Here is a 25,001-nt window from a genome sequence, read left to right as displayed (position 1 = left end):
ACATTTCTCCAAAAATGATATAAAAATGGGCCAATGTCAGTAATCATTAGGGAAATGCAATTCAAAACCAAAACGAGATACCACTTCACACCTACTAGAATGACTGTAATACTTTTGTTTTAAAGAAAGAAAGTGGAAAATAATGAGTGTTGGCAAGGATATGAAAAATTCAGAAGCCTCATACATTGCTGGTAGAAATATAAAATGGTATGTATGGCCACTTTGGAAAACAGTCCTTGAAGTTCCTCAAGAAGTTAAAGCATAGAGTTACTATATGACCTAGCAATTCCACAAGAGAATTGAAACATATGTTCACACAAAAACTTATACGTGAATGTTCACAGTGGCATTATTTGTAATAGCCAAAAAATGAAAATAACCCAAGTTCCCATTAACTGATGACTGGATAAACAAACTGTGGTATGTCCATACAATGGAGTATAACTCAATAATAAAAGGGATTGAAGTCCTGATACATGATACATGTGGATTTATGCTAAGTGAAGGAAACTAGACATAAAGGCTACACAGTGTACTATTTAATTTATATGAAATGTTCAGAATAGGCTAATTCATGCAAACAGAAAGTAGATTACTGGTTAACAGGGGATGGGGAAAGAGGGAATTGAGAGGTGTGGGGTTTCTTTTTGATGTGATGGAAACATTCTGGAGTTCAGTAGTGGAAATGGTTGCTCAATGCTGTCAGTATAGTAAATACCCAATGAATTATACACTTTAAAATGGTTTCAATAGTGAATTTTATGTTATGTGGAATTTATCTCAATATAAGAAAACTTAAGTAAGTTGATTAAAAAAAAATCTTTCCATAAAGAAAATTCCAGGTCCAGATGGCTTCAGTAGTAAATCCTACCTAATATTTAAGGAAGAAAATGTATCAATTATACACAGAAAATGAAAAAAAAAAAAAAAAAGGAACACTTCCCAACTCATATTTTCAGTCAAGCACTACTCTGATACCAAATCAGAAAAAAATTTGATTATAAGATTGCAAGAAAAGAAATAAATTTCTAATGAACATAGACCCTTAACAAAATTTTAGCAAATCAAATCTAGCAACAGATAGAAAGGGAAATGAGGTATGACCAAATCAGGTTTATTCCAGGAATGGAAGGTTTGTTTACCATTTGAAAATTAATCAGTGTAATTCACCATACTAGCACAATTTAAAAAAAAACAAAAATTACCAAACAACTATATGATCATCTCAATAGCGTTGCAAAGTTTTTTGACAAAATTCAAAAGCCATTCAGTAAACAAGAAGTAGACAGAACCTTCATAACTTAATAAAGGACATCTATGAATAATCTCCAGCTAACATAATACTTAATGGTGAAAGACTGAATGCTTTCCCCCGAAGACTGGGTAAAGGGCAAAAATGACCACCTTAGCCCTTGTTTTCCACATTGTACTGAAGGCCCTAGAGAGTGCAATAAGGAAAGTAAAACAAATAAAAGACATATAGATTGAAAAGGAAACTATCTTTATTCGAAGACAACATGATTGTCTACTTTGGAAGTCCTAAGGTAGCTACAAAAAGCTATCAAAACTAATAAGTAAGTTTGGCAGGGTCACATGATACAAAGTCAATGTACAAAAATCAAATGTATTTCTGTATATTAGCAATAAATAGTTAGAAATAAAAATATAAAATACCATTCACAATAACACAAAAACCTAGTATCTCAGGGATAAATTTAACAAAATATATGAGGAACTCTATATAGGAAACTATAAAATATTCCTATGAAAATTTTAAGACCCAATTAAATGAATGTTAAATGGACAGATACACCATGTTTATGGATTGAAAGCCTTAATATTGTTAAAGTATAAATTCTCCTCAAATGAAGCTATATTTGAAAAGCAAATTGTTCTACGAAACCCCCAATTAGGTGCCAGTGGTCTTTTTTCTTTTTTTTTCAAAGAAATTGAAAAAAAGCTGACTACATCTGTATATAAAATAGGTAAACAATAAGGTCCTATTATATAGCACGGGGACCTATATTCAATATCCTGTAATAAATCATAATGAAAAAGAATATACACAAATAACTGAATCATTTTGTTGTTTATCAGAAACATGCACAACATTGTAAACCAACTTCACATCAATTAAAAATTTAAGGATTGGGAGGGACATGGGTGAACCTATGGCTGGTTCATGCTGATGTTTGGTAGAAACCAATGCAATACTGTAAAGCAATCATCCTTCAATTAAAAGTTTTTAGAAATTAAATAAAGAGAAAATGTATGTGGGAATAGAAAATACCTAGAATAACCAAAACAATTTTATAAAAATTGAAGAACATGGAGGGACTTCCCTGACAGTCCAGTGGTTAAGACTCTGTGCTTCTACTGCCCAGGGGCACAGGTTCAATCCCCGGTCTGGGAAATAAGATCAGTGCAGCCAAAAATTAAAAAAAAAAAAAGAAGAACAGGGAATTCCCTGGTGGTCCAGTGGTTAGGAGTCTGTGATTTTACTGTTGAGAGCGTGGGTTTAATTCCCGGTCAGAAAACTAAGATCCTACAAGCTGTGCAGTGCAGCCAACAAGTAAGAACAAAGTTCAGCTAAAGAAAAGAATAAAATTAGAAGACTTACTTTGTCTGATCTCAAGACTTATTACAAAGCTACATAATCAAGACAATGTGGTATTGCTATAGATTATAGATCAATGGAACATTATAGAGCCAGAAATAGGCCAATACATAGATAAACAGTCAGATGTTTTACAGAAGTGCCAAGGTTATTTTATGTAGGAACAGCGTTTTCAACAAAGGGTGCTGGAACAACCTGATATCCAACTAACTTCAACCCTTCCCTCACACCTTCTTATACAAAAGTTGGTGTTTTTTTGCTAAGTCACTTCAGTCGTGTCCGACTCTGTGGGACCCCATAGACGGCAGCCCACCAGGCTCCCCCGTCCCTGGGATTCTCCAGGCAAGAACTCGGGAGTGGGTTGCCATTTCCTTCTCCAATGCATGAAAGTGAAAAGTGAAAGTGAAGTCGCTCAGTCGTGTCTGACTCTTAGTGACCCCATGGACTGCAGCCCAGCAGGCTCCTTCGTCCATGGATTTTCCAGGCAAGAGTACTGGAGTGGGGTGCCATTGCCTTCTCCGATACAAAAGTTAATTCAAAAATTAATACTAGAAATACAATTGATTTTTGTATATTGACTGTATATAATGTGACCTTGCTGAACTCACTTGTTAGTTTTGGCTAAGGAGATGGGTAGTCGGGATGGGGAAAAGTGGGGTCGGGGGGTCATGTGTGAGACTGGCTAATTTAGAACTGGTGGTCAGGGAAGCCCTCCTGGGAGAGGTGACATCTGAATAGATTTGAAAGAGGCAGGGAAACCAGACATGGAGTTCTTTGGGAGGTGGAATTGGTGTCTCCCAGGTCTGCCAGAATTTATACTCACTACAAAGCTGGCAGCAGAATCAGGGGCTGAGCCCAGGTCTGCCCCTTGGAAAAAGTCTGAGAGAAGAGGCTTCTTTGGGGTGGGGGCAATCAGCCAGTAACTTGAGACACAAAGACACAAAGACTGCTCAGGTAGCAGGCTGACTGCCTGGGGAAGGGAGTGCCTATCCTCTGGGTGGAGTGGTGTATGGAAAACCATTTGTCACCTCCCTAGGGTGGCCGGACACCAGCACTCTAGCTGGGGGGCCAGTAGCTTCCCCAGTGTCTACTCAGACAGAGCATATGTCACAGTGTGATACTTCATGTATTCATTCACAGGAATTCCTTGGTGGTCCAGTGGTTAGGACTCTGCGTTTCCACTGCAGTGGGCCTGGGTTCAGTCCCTGGTCGGGGAACTAAGACCCCATAAGACACATGGCACAGCCAAAAAAAAAAAAGGAAAATACATATTCATTTACTTATCTGTCATCAGTGTCATGAAAACATGAGCTCCTTGGGGACAGAGACCTCAAAGAACAAGCAGGTGATTCACACAATTTCTGTGTGAGGAGGGGCTTCCCTGGTGGTTCAGTGCTTAAGACTCTGCACTTTCAATGCATGGCACATGGGTTTGATCCCTGATCAGGGAAGTAAAATCCCACATGCTGTGTGATGTGGCCAAAGGCAAAATAAAACAGATCCATGTGATGAGCAATCTGGCAAGCCCTCCATTCCCCTCTTAAGAGAGGAAGTCAAAGTGGAAGGCCAGATGGCCTGGCCCAGGGGTAGTTCAGGCTCTGGGAAAATACTTGAGCTGAGGGTGATTCATAATTCCCATCCCACGCAGTGAAACCAGAGACTATGTTGCTTATACTTTTACTTCATTCAGTGCTCACAAATGCCCTCTAAGGTAGATTATACTCTCACCATTCCCAGATGAAGAATTCCTGCCTCAGTGTTGAGATACCTTTACAAGGTTACATAGCTGATAGATGGCAAAGCTGCTTCTCTCCAGGACCCAGAGTCTGTCTTTCCACCTTGAGCTTTAGAATGGGGTTTGAAGTCACAGGTGGTTGTTATGGTGATGGGGTGGGATGGCAAAGGTGAGCTCCAATAGGTGTTCTGACTGACTGCTGGCATCTGTTAGACACCAGAAGCCCTTTGGCAGGAGAGGTGACTTGGGTCAGATCCTGCTCCACTCGGACAGCCATCTTGCCCTAGAAACACTGAGTATCACACAACTCTCTGATGTGGCCAAAAGTCAAGGCCCAAGAGTAAATCCATTCAAATGGAGGGAGAATCCTGTGACAAAGGGGATCGTTATCCAAGGGCCTAGCTTGGAGCACCTGTGAATTCACAGGGGAACAGCACACCCAGTGAGTCATCAGGTTTAAAGCACCTGGTTCTGTGTCTAACACACCGTAGGTGCTCAATCTTGGGTTGCTGTTATTATGATAAAGACACTATCCTTATGCAGAAATTAGTAATAAATTGGAAAGCTGAATTTCCTTCTGGGCTGAGAGTTGGAGAACTCCCCAGGGCCAGGGTTGTGGGAACCAGATGAAATTTGTTCCTAATGAGGGTTCTGTGGAAGCTCAGCAAGTAGTTCTATCAAATTAACAGGCCCAGCGGACACAGGGAGCAGATTTCTTCCTGAGCCCGGGCCCTGCCATCCCTCAGCCCTTGGAAATCAGATTATCGGGTGGGCAGGGCCAGGGAGGAAACTGAACTAAATACAATTACCAGCCCCTGCTTGTCCATCTGAGCCTGGAACAGCGCAGGGAGGAGGGGAAGGCAGAGGGGAGTCAGAGCCTCGCTCAGGAAGTTACAAATCCAAGGAAGTGGACAGGACAGGCCCATCCCTGCTGGAGGGCCTTGTTTCCATGAGCCCATCCTGGGATTAATTGTCTCATCCCCATGCTGTTCCCACAAAACACCAGTAACCCAGGCCTCCTTCCTTGGAGATAAGTGCAGTAATTCCTTTTATAGCTATGATCCCATCCAGCCTTGGCTTGAATCTCCCTAGTGATGGGGTGTTTGTTACCCATCAAGTTCTTCCATTCCATTATTGATTCAAAAGCAGCCAACTGTAGGCAAAAGCCACTGATATCTGGCCTTAGATCTGGCCACAAAGTAGATGTAGAACCGCGGGTGGGCTTGGCCGCATTTCCTCACCCGTGAGATTTGTGGCTTGTGGGAGGCACTGGGCGCGTGTTCTCCATGTCCTTCCACGCTCTCCCATGGTGAGTTGTGACTTTCCAGGCGGACTCTGGCTTATTGAAGGACATCAGCCCATCACGGTCTTGAGTCGACCTGGGCGTTGCCTTGGCTGTGGTGGTCCAGGCAGAGCCACCCCTTCAGACTTTCCTGCCACGACTGCAGGAAACTGCTCTTGCCAGATGAGAACAAGACAGCCTTTGCTCTGAGTGCTGATGATGAGGGCTACCCCGCCGCCATGGAGGAAGCCGACCTGACACAAAGCAGACACACACGGAGGCAGAGCCGAGAGCTGCGGGGGAAAGGATAGGGCCTGAGAAATAAATGTCCACTGTATCCCAGAACTTTTCAGTTATGGGGGAGCCGATAAATTACTATCATTGTTCCATGCAGTTGGTTTAAGCTGCCTTTTCTGCCACTACCAGTCTCTTAATGGGCGGAGATGCCTTAAACGTGTGGAGATTTTTCCTATAAACCGGCTATACCTCAATGAGGAAAATAATAAATTTTATTTAAAAAGTGAAAAAAAAAAAAAAATGTTTTTCTAATAGGAAACTGGCTTCTCGGAATTTCGATTCAATGGCTGTGGTTACGGCACTGGCCATGCACACTGTTTCCACAGGAAGCGAGACCAGGGATCTGCTGACAGTCCCTCAACTCCCACCCAGGTCAGCAGTAAGCCAGGAGGGATAGGAGTTGTTCTCAGCTCATCCAGAGAAAATGCAGCAGAGGAAGAGGAGGAGGAACAGGAGTCCCAACAGCTCAGCTCATTACTGAGCCACCGCATTCCCTTTTCGGCTCCTACCGAAGTTGGGTTTAAGTTGGGTTTCTGTCGCTTGTATAGACATCCGACTCCTAAAACCATTCTTTCCATCTCTGCTCCCCAGCACCCAATACTGTCTGGCACATAAGAGACTCTCAGTTAAGATTATGCCTTTACTTCCCATGATTTGGAGCCTTCTACCAATTTTGCCAAATTCAAGAATATGTTAGTGTATGTGGTTGTCTCTTTGGAGGAGCAGGTTCGATTTTTGGAAGGCAGGTTCAGCAAACGTCTCTCAAGTACTGTGCCAGGGGTTTTCACATATATTACTTCATCTACTATCCAAACCGCTGTAGGTAATTCTATGCCCATTTCCCAGAGAGAGAGAAACTGAGGCTCAGAGAAAGTTAAGTAGCATTTTAAAGTCACCCAGCTAAAACTGACGAAACCAGGAAGAGAAGATATGTCTTCTTAGAGTGACGCTGCTGACTGGTGATAAACTTTCATCTAGTTAAGAGAACACCAAAGGCCTTGCGGGTCCCTTTCAACTTCCATTGTGAGAAAACTCTCCCCCACAGGCTGGCTGTGACCCTCTTTGGGCACTGGCGGACATGGTCCGCATGTAGCTATAGTCAGTCCTGCCCTGGAGTCAGCTTTGAGTCAGTCCCAGGGAGCCTTTGCCAGTGCTGGTTTTTGAATCAGAAATTGTTCGCTGTGTTCTTAGCAACTTCAACTTAGAAGTTGCTAAGTTGTGTCTGACTTTGTGCGACCCCAGGGACTGCAGCACGCCAGGTTTCCCTGTCCTTCACTATCAAAGTCCATCGAGCCAGAAGGGCCAGAGGTAAAAGTGCACGTTTGAGGGAAATGGCCAGCGGGCAGGGTTAAGGTAGGTGAACTCACCCAGTTCCCTGTGAAACCAGAAGCTCAAAGAGGAAGAAGTTACTGGCAACCATGTGAGCATGCCCTCCCCCTCTGCCCATTCAAAGTGTACAACAATTGTTTTTGATACACACACACACACACATATATATACACATACAGTTGTACAGCCATCACTATAATCTAAGTTTAAAACATTTTCATCACCCAGAAAGAGACCTTATACCCATTAGCAGTCACTCCCCATTTGCCCTCAATCTCCCTTCCCCCAGTGCTAGGTTACTTAATCCACTTTCTGTTTCTTTAGATTTGCTAATTCTGGACATTTCATAAAAATGCAATCACACATCTTGTGGTCTTTTGTGCAGGTTTCTTTCACTTAACATAATGTTTTCAAAGGTCATCCACGTTGTAGCATGAATCAGTACTCTATGGCCAAATACTACCACATTGTATGGATGTACCAACTGATGGAGTCATCAGTTCATGGACATTTGGGTTGTTTCTACCTTTTGGTTATTAGGAATCATTCTGCGATGAACATTCAGGTGCAAGTTTTTGTGTGGTCCTGGTTTATTTATATATTCATCTCCGTTCCCCATTCTCAGGTTCCTTCCCACACAGGTAACTGTTTCAGTTTATGTAATGTTTTTTAGTTAATGTGTTTCTGATTAATGATTCCTCTTGGGTGTGTGCATTTTTAATTTGCTCACATGGTGGTATTATGTTGCAGTTCATTTTCTGTACTTTTCTTTACTCAGCTCTGTAGTTTGGGGGTCCGTCTATGTTGCCATGAGCAGCATCTGGTCCACTGTGCTATCTGCTGTGGGTCCTTAGGGGTGGGCTACTACCACATTTTGGACCCCCATTTCCACTTTATTGTCCACTTTGCTGGCACCACACCCAAACCCACAGTGGACATCTGGTATGTGTCCCCTTCAGAACCTGGCAAGAATGGCTAGAACATATGTCTGAGAGAGGATTCCTGGGACATAGAATATGTGCGTACTTACTTTGAGTGGTGCCTGACTATGAACAGTCTCTGCTGCTGGCAGACAAGACTGGGGCTGCAGAATTGTTCTTTTCATCCAATTTCCCCACACGGAAATAATAGCCTCAACAGATACTTGCCATTCCGACTTGCAAAGCCTCAGGACATCAGTACTGAGATGTACCATGTCTACTGAACGACAGAGATAGACACACCTTTTATTTCCTCTCACATCTCTTTACTAAGTTTCTAGGACACTGACTACATTTATACTTCCTGAGCTCATAAAGTGAGGTTGTTCTTTATCCCTTGTGGATAAAATTTATGAAGAAAAACTGTTTCACAATTTTTGTTTTGCTCTTGGGGTGCAAAGATCTTTGACCCTATAATGACCATCTTCTTTTTTTCTAACCAGGAGGTGAGTGGGAGGGGACTGGCTCCTTAAACTCTCCCAGCACTAGGAGCACCAAGGAACTGGGAAGAGAAGGGAGGATTCAAGGGATCAGCTGGGAATTTTCTCTGGGGTTTCTGCTGACTTCCTAGAGACAGACTAAAACCCTTATGGATGGTGGAAACTGTGAAATTTCTTCCCTGGGAAAATGTCCTACATTTTGGGAGGATCAACCATCTGGGCAAAGCCCGAAGTTAACACATCCCTTGGAGTCTCCTAGGGGACTGGTTTCTTTTTGTTTGTTTGTTTTGGCTGCACTGCGGGGCATGCAGGATCTTAGCTCCCTGACCAGGGATCGAACTCATGCCCCCTGCAGTGTAAGTGCAACAGGGAAGTCCAAGTGGTTTCTTTTCAAGGGACTGGCTCAGAGCTTACCCTACAGCCCTACACCCACGGGTGCATCTTTTCACAAAGCACGTGCGTGTCATCATAAGTCTTTTGCAAAGAATCCATTTGTATGTAATGTGAATCCCTTTGTCCTCATTCTGGTTCCCTAAGTTCAGATTTCTCATAACTGGCTTTTCTTAAGTGAAGGCTATCCTCCTACTGGACAGACCAAACCCCTGTTGGACGGTCCCAGTGAGTCACTGGTAGGGCCTGGTGGACAGCTGGGAGTGGCTGCTGTGCCTGTGAGGGTTAGAGCTCTCTCTGCCTGTCGTCACTTCTTTTCCCTCACTGGCTCCTGGTTTTCAAATTCTAGCTCTGCTAAGTGGCTTCTGTGGCTGGCTTTATTTGAAAGTATTTAGGACAAAGAGAGAACCCAGCATTTCAAAACACTGAGCTGCACTTCCACGCTGCTTTCTCATAAATGCTGAGAGGGAACAGATTAGGAAAAGGAGATGACGCCTTTGGAGAAGTCACCCTGATTTTTCCCACTTCCAATGTCCTCAACATTTTGCTCAATACTGGCATCAAAGACATGAGGTCAAAGGTCAGCAGGTCACTGGACCTGGAAGAAGATTATTATTCCTTAAAACAACCCATTTAAAAAAATTTTATTTATTTTTTAATATATTTCTGGTTGCACTGGGTCTTTGTTGTTGCGAACGGGCTTTTCTCTAGCTGTGGAGAGCAGGGGCTATTCTCTAGTTGAGGTGCATAGGCTTCTCACTGTGGCCACTTCTCTAGTTGCGGAACACAGGCACGCGAGGGCTTCAGTAGTTGTGTTCCTGGGCTTAGCTGCCCCGCAGCATGTGGGATCTTCCCCAACCAGGGACTGAATCGTGTCCCCTGTGTTGGCAGGCAGATTCTTAAACACTGGACCACCAGGAAGCCCGAAGACAAGATTATGATGAGACAAAGAGCGGCACTCTTTATCCAGTGCCTACTTGATGATGGATGTTGTGCTAATACTTGGGCCACTGGATGTGAAGAGCCGATTCATTGGGAAAGACTCTGATGATGGCAAAGATTGAAGGCAGGAGGAGAAGGGGATGACACAGGATGAGATGGTTGGATAGCATCACTGATTCAAAGGAGATGAGTTTGAGCAAATTCCAGGAGATCGTGAAGGACAGGGAAGCCTGGTGTGCTGAAGTCCATGGGAGTCGCAGAGTCAGACACGACTGAGTGACTGAAAAACAACAAATATATATATGTATGTATGTATGTATGTATACACACACACACACACATATCCCTTTCCCACTAACTGTGACCATATTATTGCAAGGTAAGCCTTATCTCAGCTTTGTGTAGCCTACAACCCCAGGGTACCCTGGACACCACTATCTACCCAACTAAGACCCTCATCTCTCTCTGACTCACTCTTCTGCTATTCGAAGGTGACTGGGCTCTGACTCAGAGCATGGGGAGGAAGAAGATTCCTTGGCACCAGGAAGGGGAAAGGGACGCAGGGCTGTTAGTTCCCTCTCTGTGGGACCGAAGGCAAGCAGGGGCAGGAGAGAAAGGCCCAGGAGTGGGCAGAAAGGGGCACAGAGGGTCTGGTCACCAGAAGGCAGGGATGGTGCGGAAGCTGTTTCTCAATCCCACCCTCTGACCCCTCAGTCCTTCATAGAGCAGGACCCACGGAGTGTCCCAGGGGGAGGGCTGAATGGCAGAAGCACCTGGGAAACCGCACAGCTGACCCTCTCTTGGCCTTGAAGTCACCCTGAGGGCTGAGAAGAAGATTCCTGCGATGTCAGCCTGGCAGGGGTCACGGATGTGTGGTGGGCTCAGGTTTTCCCTCCACCTGGCCTGTGCAATGACCTGGTCCTTGTGTAAAGGCTGGTCAGAATAGGGGAAGGAAGGGAGACTGGGGAAGGGAACCCTGTAGGGAGGGAGTCCACAGTGCACTTAGCAGAAGGGTGAGGAGAGAATGAAGGAGACTGGGACTCAACATGCCTCCTTTTCTGGACTGGGAGCGCCACTGGAGGGGGCTGGCAGGATCACGGTGTGCAGCTGAGCAAATGGTGCTTCCCACCGCACTGGGAGGTGCCAGTCATGTAGACCACAGTGCAGATGGCAACCCCTAGGGTCAGGCGCTCCACAGGCTGCAGGGCATAGGAGTAGTCACGCCCTCTGTGCCTAGTTGCTGTTGTTTAGTCGCTAAGCCGTGTTTGACACTTTCAGGCCCCATGGATTGCAGCAGGCCACACTCCTCTGTCCTCCATTATCTCCCAGTTTGCTCAAATGCATATCCATTGAGTCAGTGATGCTATCTAACCATCTATTCCTCTGCCGTCACCTTCTCCTTTTGCCTTCAATCTGACTCTGTCTGAAAAGCAACAGGGTCTTTTCCAATGAGTTGGTTCTTCGACTCAGGTGGCCAAAGTACTGGAGCTTCAGCTTCAGCATCAGTCCTTCCAATGAATATTCAGGTTGATTTCCTTTAGGATTGACTAGTTTGATCTCTATGCAGTCCAAGTAACTCTCAAGAGTCTTCTCCAGTACCACAGTTCAAAAGCATCAGTTCTTCGGTTCTCAGCCTTCTTCATGGTTCAACTCTCACATCTGTTCATGACTACTGGAAAGACCATAGCTTTGACAGTACGGACCTTTGTCTGAAAAGTGGTATCTCAGCTTTTTAATACATTGTCTAGGTTTGTCTCTGTGCCTAGAGAACATTTTAGAGGCTACTGCCTATTCTAGACTTTGAAGGTAGGAGCACTCAAGACTTGAGCATTGTCCAGGAATTGAAGAAGCCTTCTGAAGAGGCCATCATCAGTCATAAGGTCAAGTGGTTCTGGCAGGGCCCTGGCCAGAGAGGCCTTCCTGACTGCCATGTCTTGTCCCTGGCCCCATAGGCACCCAGGACTGAAATGGCAGAGTTCTTGATCTTTCCCTGCATCACCAATCACAAGAGTCAATCCCAGTTAAAAAGAGAAAGTCTAAATAATCTCAGGCACACATGAGCCAGTCCTCTACAATGAAGACACAGCGTTGCCTCTTAGGCCTGCTGCCCCAACCGTTCCATCTAGCTTCTAAGTTTGACTTCTTTCCAGTGGAGACCCCAGAGGCATGCTTGCCGTTGGTTCTTTGCCTTTTCAGGTCCCCATCCCTCCTCCTGGATTCCCATCAGTAAAAAGAGTGTAGATGTTTAGTGGGCAGGGGGCCCAATCCCCACCCCTCAGGGATGCCTCAAGTATACTCGCCCATCTTGGGGGAAGCGAGGTTGCCCACTGGATCCCAGATTAGGGGAGCAGAGAGAGGAAGTCAGTAGTCAGATGGAGCTGCTCACTGGACTCAGTTGACCTCACAAGGAAGACACACAGCACCCCGAATCAATAGGAGCCAAGCCTAGGGCATCCTCTCCAGTCTCTCTGTAGAAGGACACTCTGGGAGAGTTGTAGGATTTGGACACTGGCCTGAGCAGAAGGACAAACTTGCCTTTGTGTCAGCTCTTGCCCCCATGGTCAGCCAGACACGAACGAGGCAGGGTCTCTGCCAGCTCTTCCATCTGTTGGGGCTGCCCTGCTGTCCCCAGTCAGGCTAAACTAGGTGGCACCTGCTCATGGAATGCCAACCCAGGCAGGTGCTTGCAGAGCAAAGTGTTGGAGTTTTCTTTGAGCAGGGAAGTTTAAAACTGAGATAAAGATGAAGAGATCTGAACTGTAAGCTGCTTCTCACAGCTAGTTTAGGAAAAAGATCTTACCAGGACCCCACAGCCAAGATGAGTACAGAGATTTGGACAGTCTTCTTTGGTCTCCAACTGGGTAGATTCCATTTGAAATGTGTTCCTTCCTCTTCTGGTCCTTGGGTGCTCGTAACTGGAAAGTTCTTCTCTTATTCTTGAGTGCCAGCATACCTAAAACCTAATGAGCTTACACAAAAAATCTACAAACAATAAATGCTGGAGAGGGTGTAGAGAAAAGGGAGACTTCTTGCACTGGAGATGCCTTTAAAAACTAGGAATAAAACTACCATATGACCCAACAATCCCACATAGGCATGTACCCTGAGAAAGTCATAATTGAAAAAAGTTACATGTACTCCAATGTTTACCGCAGCACTAGTTACAATAGCTAGGGCATGGAAGCAACCTAGATGTCCATTGACAGGTGAATGGGTAAAGAAGCCGTGGTACATATACACAATGGAATGTTACTCAGTCATAAAAAGGAACACATTTGAGTCAGTGCTCATGAGATGGATGAACCTAGAGCCTATTATACAGAGTGAAGTCAGTCAGAAAGACAAATATCGTATATTAATGCATGTATATGGAATCTAGAAAGACGGTACCGATGAACCTACTTGCAGGGCAGCCGTGGAGATGCAGATGTAGAGAACAGACTTAGGCACATGGGGACGGGGATGGTGGAGAGGGTGGGGTGAATGGTGAGAGTAGAACGGAGACATATTCACTAACATATGTGAAATAGATAGCCAGTGGGAATTTGCTGTATGACTCAGGGAACTCAAAGTGGGGCTCTGTGATAACCTAGAGAGGTGGGATGGGGTGGGAGGTGGGGGGAGGTTTAAGAGGCAGGGGACATATGTATAGCTATGGCTGATTCATGTTGATGTATGACAGACACCAGCACAATACTGTAAAGAATTATCCTTCAATTAAAAATAAATAAAAAACCTACTGGCCATCCTCTGATCCCTTTGATCTTTTCTTCCAGTCTCCCAAGATGTTTATCAGTCCCCTCTGAAATTCACCCAAGAGATGTGCTGACCTTTCTGGGCACTGAAACATCAGGATGGCACTCAGCACCCTACGAGCCATCAGAGCTGCTGAGAGGTGCAGCGACAAGAAACGTTAGTCTGAGGGTAAGGGCCCTGGTGTTGATTTTCTGCGGGTGAGGGCGGTCCAAGCTCAGCTGTCTCTGGTCTTCCTTTGCACAAGGCTCTTCCCTCCTCGCCCTGCCTCCTTACAGGCCATCTTCAATCCCCCACTAGGGCTGTGTACTGTCGTCAGAGCCCTGCTGGAGTCACACTGAGGGTGGGGAGATCAAGGTAAGTGCCCCCCTTCCTCCTCCCCCTAAGAACTACATCTAGGAACAGCATGATGTAAGGCAGGTGTCGGACTCAGAGGCCAGGCCAAGCCACTAACTGGCCTTGGGCTCTCCTCAGAAAGGAGAGGGTAGACTAGACAATACAGCTACCCACCCCACCCCTTCAGGAGCAGCCCTTCCTACCCTTTCTTTAGCTTCTCTTCCGGCAGATGTGTTTTATCTAAAAAGTTCCCCGCCTCACCCAACCGCAGTATAATTTCACTGTCTCTTTTCCACCAGCAATTCAAATCCATCCTTTCTCCTATTCCTCTGCTTACCCTCTTCAAAGGCCTGTGCTCTTGAGATCTCTATTCCAGATCTGGCCTGAGGCTTTAGTGGGTGGGGACTGAACTCTGACCATTTCCGCTCTTGGCTTAGTCAGACTTCTTTTGTTTTTTTTTATGGTTGAACTTCTTCTTAAATTAGATGTTACAAAATATTTAACACACATACACATGTGAAACAATCCTGCATGGAAAACTCTGGTCAAAACTTTTCTTTGGCACAAACACAGAACATTTCCATGGCTTCCCACTTTCTTGATTCTCTAGGGCTGGCCCATGGCCAGATGGAGGAATTTTAGCTCTCAAGGCCAGAGAGAAGTTTGCTGTCCCAGCTCCTGAGGTCTGGGTCATCTCCAGTACCACCATATTAAGACTGTAGTTTAATAAAATCTGCCAGTATACCCCGCCCCCTAGCCCCGAAGGCTTGCTAATAGCTAAGCAAGGATCTATGGGCCCTGTCAGCCAAGTCTGGTTCTTTTTTAGAAGCTCTTAGACAAAGCCTTTAGACAGCTGGCTCCCTATGTAGGAGGTAGTGTCCAAGGCCTCAAGCTCAGCTTTAGTCTGGTCCACTATAATGGGGATAATTTACTCTTTTCTATGATTTCAGAGTAAGAATAAGGTTTGCTTTTGTTGAATCTGTGTGCATGCTCAGTGTCTGAATTTTTGCGACCCCGTGGACAGTAGGCCACCAGGATCCTCTGTCCATGGAATTTTCCAGGCAAGAATACTGGAGTGGGTTGCCATCTCCTCCTTCACGGGTTTCCAACCCAGGGATAGAACCCATGTCTCTTGCGTCTCTGGCATTGGCAGGTGAATTCTTTACCACTAGCGCCACCTGGGAAGGCCCAAGGATTGCTGCTGTTGCTGCTAAGTCACTTCAGTCGTGTCCAACTCTGTGCGACCCCGTAGACAGCAGCCAACCAAGCTCCCCCGTCCCTGGGATTCTCCAGGCATGAACACTGGAGTGGGTTGCCATTTCCTTCTCCAATGCATGAAAGTGAAAAGTGAAAGTGAAGTCGCTCAGTCGTGTCCGACTCTTAGCGACCCCATGGACTGCAGCCTACCAGGCTCCTCCGCCCATGGGATTTTCCAGGCAAGAGTACTGGAGTGGGATGCCATTGCCTTCTCCGCCAAGGATTGCTAACAAACAGTAAATTCTTTCTCTGAAGGAGAAGTTACTTTCTATATTCCTTGGCAGACCCCATCCAAAAAAGCCTTCTTCATGGTTGCTATCAACAAGCAATGAGGGCAGAGTAGAGAGGAATAATGAATGCAAACACTTTAGTGCTTTCTATACATCGGGCTCTAAGGCACAATAATATGCACGCACCCATGCACGCACATGTGTGCAAATGTTTTATCCTCTAACAATGTACTGGCATTTTCCCCCATTTTACAAATGAGGAGCTTGAGGTTCCGAGCAGCTGTATACTTACCAAAGATCTTGGCTCAGCGGTCGGTTCTGGTGGGCACTATAGTGATGTCTCAGGAATGAGAACTCATAGGAATGGGATGTAGACAGTACATGGAATTGTTAGGGGAAACACACTGACTGAAACTGCCCACCCTGGCCAGGCACCACAGTAGCCATTTGCACGTTATTTTACGACAGGAGGTCCTGGTAAGGAACACAGAACGAACAAGCTACTGCCAACCAGAATTCAGGAAAGGTCAAAGGCAGATGCCAGGTGTCCTGCCACCTCCCAGAATCCTTCTCGCTGGCACCCATCTTGGCTGAGCAATGCACAGGGTACCAGGAAGGACCCTGACTCAGAGTGACTGGCCAGAGAAAACCCAGAAGTTAATCCCATCACAATAAAAATGGAAACTGCAAGCCACGTGCCTGAGCAGTCTTCCTAGGTACCCTTACTTTCCTGCTTTCCACCCAGGTGCCCATTTTCCCAGTAAAGTTTCTTGCTTTGTCAGCACATGTCTCCTCAATTAATTTCTGAATGTTAGACAAGAGCCCACTCTCAGGTCCTAGAAGGCTCCCCCCCCCCACCCCCCGACCCCGCAAACTTCCTGCAACAGTATGGAAAGAATGACATTTTGGAGTTGAGAGGGACCTCGATTGTACAGTTCTCAAGAATCTGAGTGATCTGCCCAAGGTTCATGAAGCTACTCCATTGAAGAATCAATACAGAATCCACTTCTTTTGTTATTTCAATGCTATTTCTGTCCTGCTCACAGGTGTCTCTTATGAGGGAAAACAGACATTAGCTTTAGTAATTTAAGGTAGGGTCTTGGAGAGGCTAGAAATGTTAAAAAAAACACTGACTCTGAAAGAAAAAATAAGTAAGGGGAAGCCCGAAATAGTGTCACGGACCATAGCATCTACGAACAGTCCAACAGGGAGATGTTACCCTCTGAAAGCCTATACCAACCACTAACAACCATACTCATCTGTTTTGGGTACTTGTTTCAGTGTGCTGGTTCTCAGGATTATTTTTTCTTGGAATGTATGCATTCCAGCAAAGCAAATTTCTCCCAAACCAATCCTTCACTTTTATGACTTCCATTATAAATTTGGCAATTTTCAAGAATCTTGATGACCCGGTGTTTGAGGCTGATGTGGCACGTTCAACGCTAGTTCTGTGATCTGGAAGCAGTGCGAAGGCACCTAGCATCTCACTCCTCCTACTGCAGCAGTCCTATTCTTCCTCCCTTCAAACATCTTCCATGTCAGCTTCCCTGGACCGCATCTCTCGTGGCTAAAGATCTGGGTTAGCACCCTGGTAACTTTTTGTTTTACTACCTTTCTCCAGCCTTGGTGGAGGTACTGACAAAGTCAGATACAGGGAGACTCAAAGCTAGCACTCTATATTTCAGCTGGAATATTCCATTAGCTCATGGCTTTGGGCTCCAGAAAGGAGTCATTTCCCAGAAATTTGAAATACTAGATACTCGATTTCCTTACAATGTGACTGTCTTGTAGATAAGCGCTGTGGGCCCCTGCTGCACAGCTCAAGTAAACTGTGGGTGAACAGGACTGACCAACTCTTCCTGCTGTCCCTGGCCAGGTCAGCGCTGGCCCAGTCATTTATCTTTGCCTTTCAGCCTCCTTCCTTTTTACTTTGCTTACCACCTTTTTACTAAAGAGTGAAATGCAATTAGGGTACAGATGGCTTAGATTTTCTTTTCATATACATTTTTCTTCTGCTGCATGTGGGAAGCACTGTACTTTGAAGAAATTCAAAATTATTCCCAAGACACTTAATGTTATTTTTACTCCAGCATGAGTGCTCAAGGACAAATGAGCACTTAAGACGGAAACATCCCGCCTGAGAGAAACACACAGCTTGTCCAAAGCCCTTATCCTGATGCTGTGGGCAAGTCTGGACTCACCGAGCTGTACTTCACCTTTGTATTTCAATTGTTGGCATGTTGCCTTGCTTAGGTCATAAGGGATGGATAGTCTTCCTTTGGCAGTATAGATTTTCCTCACAAGAATTTTGGTTGGCAAGAACTTTTCAATTAACTGAAAGAGGCAGCTTTATAGGCAGGAGATATATGATGGGTTGGGTTTATTTTTAATTTCTATTAGAAGTTTACCATGTATGTCTGGGACAGGGCAGGAAAAGCAACTTGATATTTGGAAACATCAGAAAACATAATTCTTTTGAGGCTGTCTGCAATGTCACTTTGCTGCATCTTTCCCTCAGTTCTGACTAACAAAAGGGTCAATTCCAGGATTTCAGTATCCTAAGTCCATCTAAGCCTGGGAAAGGAGATCAAGTAGATACTTCCTCCAACTCTAAATTTTGTGGTCCTAATGTGACCTTTGTCCCAATACCTAGAAATGACCTTGACCACTGGCATTGAGGCAGTGTACCACAGCTTTTCTTCTAGTGTTCAGGGTGGCTTTGAATCAAGTTTCCAATTAGGAAAGAATTGAAACAGGAAAGGAATAAAGGAGGAGGGGTGTCTAAGCAACCAAGTCTTCCTTGGAAGAGAAGAGGAAGCCATGAGAAGTGAATAATAGGTTTATTTGCATATACATAAGAGAAGAGCTAGCGTTGCTGGGAGAGAGGCAGGGCTTGTGAGGAGGTAAGGCTTCAGCAGAGGAAGGCACCTTGACAAACAAGGACTCCGGGCTCAGTAAACCAAGCACAGTTGCAACCTTCTTTCGCCCCAAGCCCACTACTCATTTAACTCATTTACCTGTTGTCAGAGAGACATGGGAATCACTTACAAAACCAGGTGGTAAATAAAGTGGAGGGAACCAATTTTATAAATCTGGACCAGCCACTTAAAACTTTATGTACAGGATGCAGAAAAAACCCATAAGAGGCACCTTTGAATAGTTCAAACCTAATCAAGTGCCATCTGCCCTGTTAGTAAAAATAGCTATCACGGAAGAATCTGGGGATTAAATGTGCCTCCAAAGTTGAGGCCTCAATCCTACAAGTTTAGGCAAAGGGACCCTAGAAGTGGAAGTTCCTGCCAGGTCTGCAGGACCATGATCATAGACAGGAGATCTCTGGGGATCAGAGTGGAATGGCTACAGAGACAAGCATTTCTCAGCCTGCTTCTGTGGCTACGCTGTGGGGCCGAGCTCCTGGCAAGCAGAATCTGGGGTGTCTCCCAAGGATGGAAGGCATCCTTGCTAAAAACATCTTTTCTTGGATTCTAAAGTTGAACCAGAATGAACTTTGACTTCTCTTCTGAGTACCCAAATGAGATAAAGGCTCTTAACATGAAAAGATCAAGTTCTGCATTTGGGAACAGTAACTACCAGTGGCTAGTTCTCAAGGAAGCTTTACCTACTTCTTTTTCTCCAGGAAGATATGTGGATTGTCCTTAGAGAAGTCAGAAGTGGCCAGCTGCTGCTAGATGCAGTAATATAAAACAAAAAGATTGGACATGCTGACTAGGAAGGGGAAGAGAAACACACACTGAGTGATTATATCTTTTTTTTTTTGTATATAAAGGATTAAAAAATTCCAATTTAATAATAAATTTTGGAAAAGCAAATGTAAAATGACTTGGGCTTATAAAACCAGAATTTACAATTATCTGTGTATAGTCAAAGACAAATCATAGAACCGTTCTGATTACAGATTAAAGTAATTCTACTGGTTACAGAATCACTGACCCACTCCCCGGTGAGATTACAGTTGTTCAATTGTAAGCATCTCCACTGCTACTCACACTCCTTTGTCTCCTCCTCCTCAGACAGTGTTTTCACACCCAAGTCACAGCACACACACCAGGCACGTCTTTCTTTTCACAAAACTTAGCAAGATGATCCCTCCTTCTGGCTTAGATCAACAACCTTCTTTTATAAATAACCCCCCTTCCCCTGGTCACTAAATGCGTCCACGTCTTCATCCTCCACAGGCTCCCTCCCCTTGGTCCCAGTTCCAGTAGGACATGTTCATCCCTAAAAAGAATGCTGGATTTGTGAGGCCACACCAGTCACAAGCTAGGACCTCCCCAGGCCCATGGTGCTGGGCTCCTGGTTGTCCAGTGCCTTTGTGCTCAAGAAAGCTGTAGTGTTCTCTCCCCCTCATCTCTGCCCAGCATTCTCCTGCCCTTTCATGACATCCACGCCAACAAGCTGTCTGCCATTCTAGGTTTCCCTGTCTTGTACAAGCCTTCATCAATAACCAAGTGACTGTAACTACCACAGCAATGCTGAAAAGATCCTTGTCTTTTCCTCTCTCAATCTTTATCTACCTTCATGAACAGAGTCTCTTCTAGAGGCCAGTGACTCTTCTCTCCACACACTCTGCATCCTGAGGGACCTACTCAATAAGAATCTGTTACTCTGAGATACCTACTCTGCAAGATCCAGTCACAACACCACAGCCTCTGTGAACTGCAGGCTGGAGGGAAGATGCCAGGCCCACCAATTCTGATCGATCATTTTGGGTTAAATTAAATGAACGCAGTACCACACTCTGCTCTTCCCTACACTTCTTCATTAACACACCTATAACATCCACTTTAGTAGTCTGAGCACAAAGCTCTTGAGAGCTGTCTTTCCCCTTCTTTCCATAGGCCGAGACACCACCATGTGGGGCCAAGCAAGTGCCTGCTGGCCTTCTGAGTGCCTCTTAGGAACTAGCACCTAACTTGTTAAAGTGTTACCCACAACCAGTTATATTCTACGGCCCCTACAGAATGGTGCTGCACCATCGATCAATTTGCAACCAGTGAGCTTTATCAGGGATCTATGTTCTCTCGAATCTGATCTTAACTGCTAACCTCTCATGAGCATGAAAATCGCTCCACTTTTAGTACACCTACTTTAATGCTCAATGAAGAAGTGCTACTGAGAAAACACGGAAGACTTCTTTAAGAAAGGAACCATGCTTTCCTTCCCAGCACAGCCAGTGGGCTGAAGGCCTGTTTCCACTCGTCTCCATTCTCTCAGCGTGAATCCACTACTCACTGGCAACACAGTCTGATTTAGCAGGCACTCGTCATTAAAACCAGAACATCTATGGCATATAAACGAGGTGAGATGGCAAAAAACACAGATCCAGAGAGCCTTTCTGATGGAGAATGGAAAGACAAGTCTGAGACAGTGAGCTCACGCGTGCCAGTGCACACACATGAGAACGAGTCAAACATCTCAACAAGGATTTACTGTAACAGAATCTGCACAGGTACACTATGCTCAAGTCTTACTAGAAAGGACTCACTTGCATTTTTTCCCTTTCTTAACGCAGCACGACCAACGGCCAGCTAAACATCAGACCCATTGTTGAATAGAAGGGAGCAGCATCAGACACAAAATTCCAGGCCCTGGTTTTACGTGCCTTTAATACTATTTTTCCTTTCCTCTGTGTTCACTAAACAGGATTTAAAATTTTTGTAAAGCTACTTTTCATAGCTTTTTGTTTTCCCTTTGTATTTATCATGTTTTTAATTTCTTCTCTGAGGAGGAATTCTCCGAATCTGGGTCTTCCAATTCGATTCGGTGCCTCTTGAGGCCACTATGGCCATGAACAGCCCTGCTGCTGTCTGTGTCTGGGGGGTCAGTGGGGTCCTCTCTCGTTCCAGCACTGGGGGACTCACAGGCCATTTCAGACCCACAACAGTCTTTGTGTAGGAGTATCCCTGTCAGGGACAAGTTATCGTGGTCAGTGTCCACACGTCCTGGGGAAGAGCAGGCCAGTGCCTCCAGCTCCCCGAAGTTCTGCCCATTGCTGTGGGGGTGCGGGGGGCGGGGATGCAAGCGTCCATTGTTGTGGTTGGCACAGATGGTTTCGAGGCTTCTCTCCTCACTGTCATCAGACTGGGTCCTGAGACAGTTGCCAGACCCGCTGCTCAGAGTGGAGCCAGACGCCTTGGGGACAGGAGGGGAGGGTGGCTCCTCAGCCCGGCTGCTCAGGGCCTTGCTTAGGGCCTTTCCATTGAGCTTCTTGGTTTCAAAAGTGTGTTCTACAGTGCCACCATTGTTGGAGTCCTGAGAAGCATCCTCGGGTGCCTCTGCCCAAGGGTGGCCACTGGGCTCGGGGCCCGGGCCATTGTTGGGGCTTACGGCAGAAGTCCCTTCTTTAAAAGCGTCCTTGCTGCGGCCTTCCGGCGGCATGTCCTGGGTCCTCTGGGCTACCGCCGAGTTTAGACAGGCTTCCTTGCTGGAAGAAGGGGCTGGGTTGTCCTTGTGGCTGGTTCCCGCCCTCCCTTCATCGGCCTCCCCAGACACGAGCGAGCTCTCTCCATCTTTGTTGTTTGAGTAGGAGATGTAGGAGTAGCGGAGCCACTTGTAAGCTTTATAAATCTTCCGCTCAACTGACTCTATGTCGGAAGTTGGCGATGCTCGGCTTGGCTGAATCTCCAGAGTGGACGCGCTCCGATCAGGGGAGGAGGTGGGGGAGGAAGAGAGGTCATCTACTTTGATCTGGGGGTAATCATAGTTGTCTTCGCCAATGTAGGTGTCGGTGGGCTTGGGAGGGGCGCCAGGCCTCTCTTCTCGAGGCGTCTTCTGCCGGCGCCGCATGGCATTCCGCTGCCGGGTGGATGCGCGCCGTTCGTTCAGCTCCTCCTCTTCCTCAGAGCTGCTGGAGCTGCTGGAGCTGCTGGACTCGTCTTCGGGGCTGGGAGACCGTGGCCGGGGAAAGAGGTCTGTGTCCAGTTCCACCTCACAGGCATTCTCTTCAGAGTCAGACTCGTTGGAAAGGGCCAGGAGGCGTTTGTCCTGGTAGCGCCGCAGGGCAGACAGGCGCTGCTGGCGAGACGTGGCATCCTCACACGAGGGCAGCGGCGGGGTGGACGCCACCACGTTTGTGGCAGTGACCCGCAGGGGGCCCAGGTGGAAGGCGCTGTCGGCAGACTCATCCACTGTGGGCGGAGGGGAGCGGGGCAGCGAGGCCGAGGACTCGGAGTCGGTGTAGCCCGAGCGCTCGCTGACCCCCGCGTGCAGCTGGAGGATGGTGCTCTCGCTGAGGTCACTGTCCGAGTCAGAGCTCCAGCCCTCGATCTCGCGACGCACCAGGGAGTCAAAGAAGGCCATCATCCGGGGGTCTTCCTGCACAGACTGGTTGGCGTAGTCGTGAGACAGGCCACTCCCACTGTTCAGCACAAGGCTGATGTACTCTTCGTGGGTATAGAGACAGCGAGAATCATCCTCAATCCGACCGTCCAGATCTCCGGTACATCCTGGCTGCTTATACGGGCTCCAGATCTGCACAGAAAGTGAAAACAAAACCAAGGAAGCCTGATTGGAATGTATTCTAAAGCTGTTGGCCATAAAGAGCTTCCCCAGACTCTCCCTGTCATTTAGCCAGGACTTGCTAACCAACTTTAAGCCCAGGATAAACACATACCATGACTCCCACTGCCCCCCTCCCCTTTAGCTTCCTCTACCAGTAGCCTGGAAATCACAATAACCCCCTACATAATATCAGAGGACAGAGGATGACTTGAAGATTGCCCAGTGTGTTCAAAACTCTCAGAAGACTGGAGAGGTACCACTTTTCCAAAGTGAAAACAGACCAGCAGTCAGTCCTCTGCAACAGTTAATATTTCAGCCTATAACTACTTCTCCCCAAATGCAACATTTCTATTTTTAACTAATGGGAATTGCTTAGTGGAGCTTGGGAAGAACAGCCAGCTGCCTACACTGCAGTTCCCTCTTGGACATGCAGGCATCAGTTACCCAGGAAACTGGGTTCCCTTACCCAGGGAGCTGCTGGCTTGCTCCCCAACTATTCTGTTAGCTATTGGAGTAGGCAGGACTCACCCTCCAAGCCCACAGACCCATCTCTTAATACATTCCACAGTCAGACCTTCGCGCTCATAGCCAAAAAGTGGCAGAACTAGGATTCAGACTAAAGTCTGTCTGAATGCAAAAGCCCAGCTTTATGAGCTGAATTAAGTTATGCAAAAGTGGAGTTCAAGGTAATTAAGCTGTCACTGCAGATGAGAACGATTAGCTTCACCTGACTCTGCCAGACTGGTCCTGAGCAGCACAGAGAAGCTCGGTTATATCAGCTGGTAGTTATGGCAACTCAGATGAAATTCCAGGTGATTTTCTTGCCTTAACAGGCTCCTGTCTATCTTTAGATGGCACCCAACCCAGAAAGTAGTGGCTTCTCATTCCCTATCCTCTATCAAGCCAATGGCTTTGCTTCCCCAAAGTTATCCAAGGACAAATTCGCCTTCCTGTGAGCATGCTCCTGAGGCCTGCTCCCTCTATGCTTTACTTTGATCTCCCAGGAGGCAGCATCTCTCAGGAGGATCCCCAGTTCAAGAGGGGCTGAAGAAACCTTCTAGACTAGGTCTCTTCACCAATTCCCAATTCAGATTCATTCCTCCTTCAACTTTGTCCCCTGCCCACAACTCCTCAGGTGTCCTCCCACTCCCAGCTTCACAATCTCACCCAGGGGAGGGTTAAGGCAGTGATTCTCAAACTTTGGTGTGAATGTGAATTACCTGAAGAATAATTAAAACACTGACTCCTGAGCCCCACCCTCAGAGATTCTGATTTAGTAAGTCATGGGGAGGTTACCAGGGCTCTGCACTTTTAATAAGCACTCGAGGAGTGTGAAAGTGGAGGCACCAACTTTTAAGAAACACTGGAATATATTAATAGTTAGCATAAAATAAGTTGCATAAAATAAAGGCTTTGTCTGAAGCAATTCTCAAATTCTTTGTGAGACTCAATGTTTGGGAAACATTTAGATCTGGTCTTTAGCAACAGGCCCAAGCTATAAATGACTATCTTTGCAAACAGATGTCTCTGGGAATAAAAGTTTGGTGGCTTAGGAAAAAAACTGAAAGGTTCAACAAGCAAAAGCCCTTAGGATGTTTCAGAGTCGTAGTCTATATGCTGGGCTAAATCTCACTCCCCCAGTTAAAAATGGAAAATGTTACTAACCATGTTATATAATATGTAGATAAATCCTTATGTACTTCCCAGAAACTCAGAATTTAACAGAAGAACAAAACGTTCATGGTGAGATGCTTGCTGGCCCAACTATCCAACGAGCCTGGGTTTAGTCTACTGCCCAGCCCCCTGCATCTTCACTTCAGGAATGAAAATCACAACACTGAAAGCTGGCATTTATATGCGCTCTGGAATGTATTAAGCTGAGGTAGACTTCA

General features: G+C 46.0%; 1 protein-coding gene across 3 annotated transcripts in view; it reads right to left on the bottom strand.

The window, feature by feature from the left end:
• Nucleotides 1-18,411: 18,411 nt before the first annotated feature.
• Nucleotides 18,412-25,001, bottom strand: part of DCAF5 (DDB1 and CUL4 associated factor 5) — a 94,206-nt gene continuing 87,616 nt past the window's right edge. For all 3 annotated transcript variants that reach the window (XM_070377662.1, XM_005905737.3, XM_005905738.3), the window contains exon 9: nucleotides 18,412-23,079. In XM_070377662.1, coding sequence (XP_070233763.1) covers nucleotides 21,310-23,079 — 1,770 coding nt within the window. In that variant the 3' untranslated portion in view covers nucleotides 18,412-21,309. The remainder of the gene's footprint in view (nucleotides 23,080-25,001) is intronic.

The sequence above is a fragment of the Bos mutus genome, chromosome 10 (genome assembly GCF_027580195.1).
Source record: "Bos mutus isolate GX-2022 chromosome 10, NWIPB_WYAK_1.1, whole genome shotgun sequence".
NCBI lineage: Eukaryota > Metazoa > Chordata > Mammalia > Artiodactyla > Bovidae > Bos > Bos mutus.
Note: the sequence above shows the minus strand (reverse complement) of the source record. Positions and strands in the feature narration are given on the sequence as shown.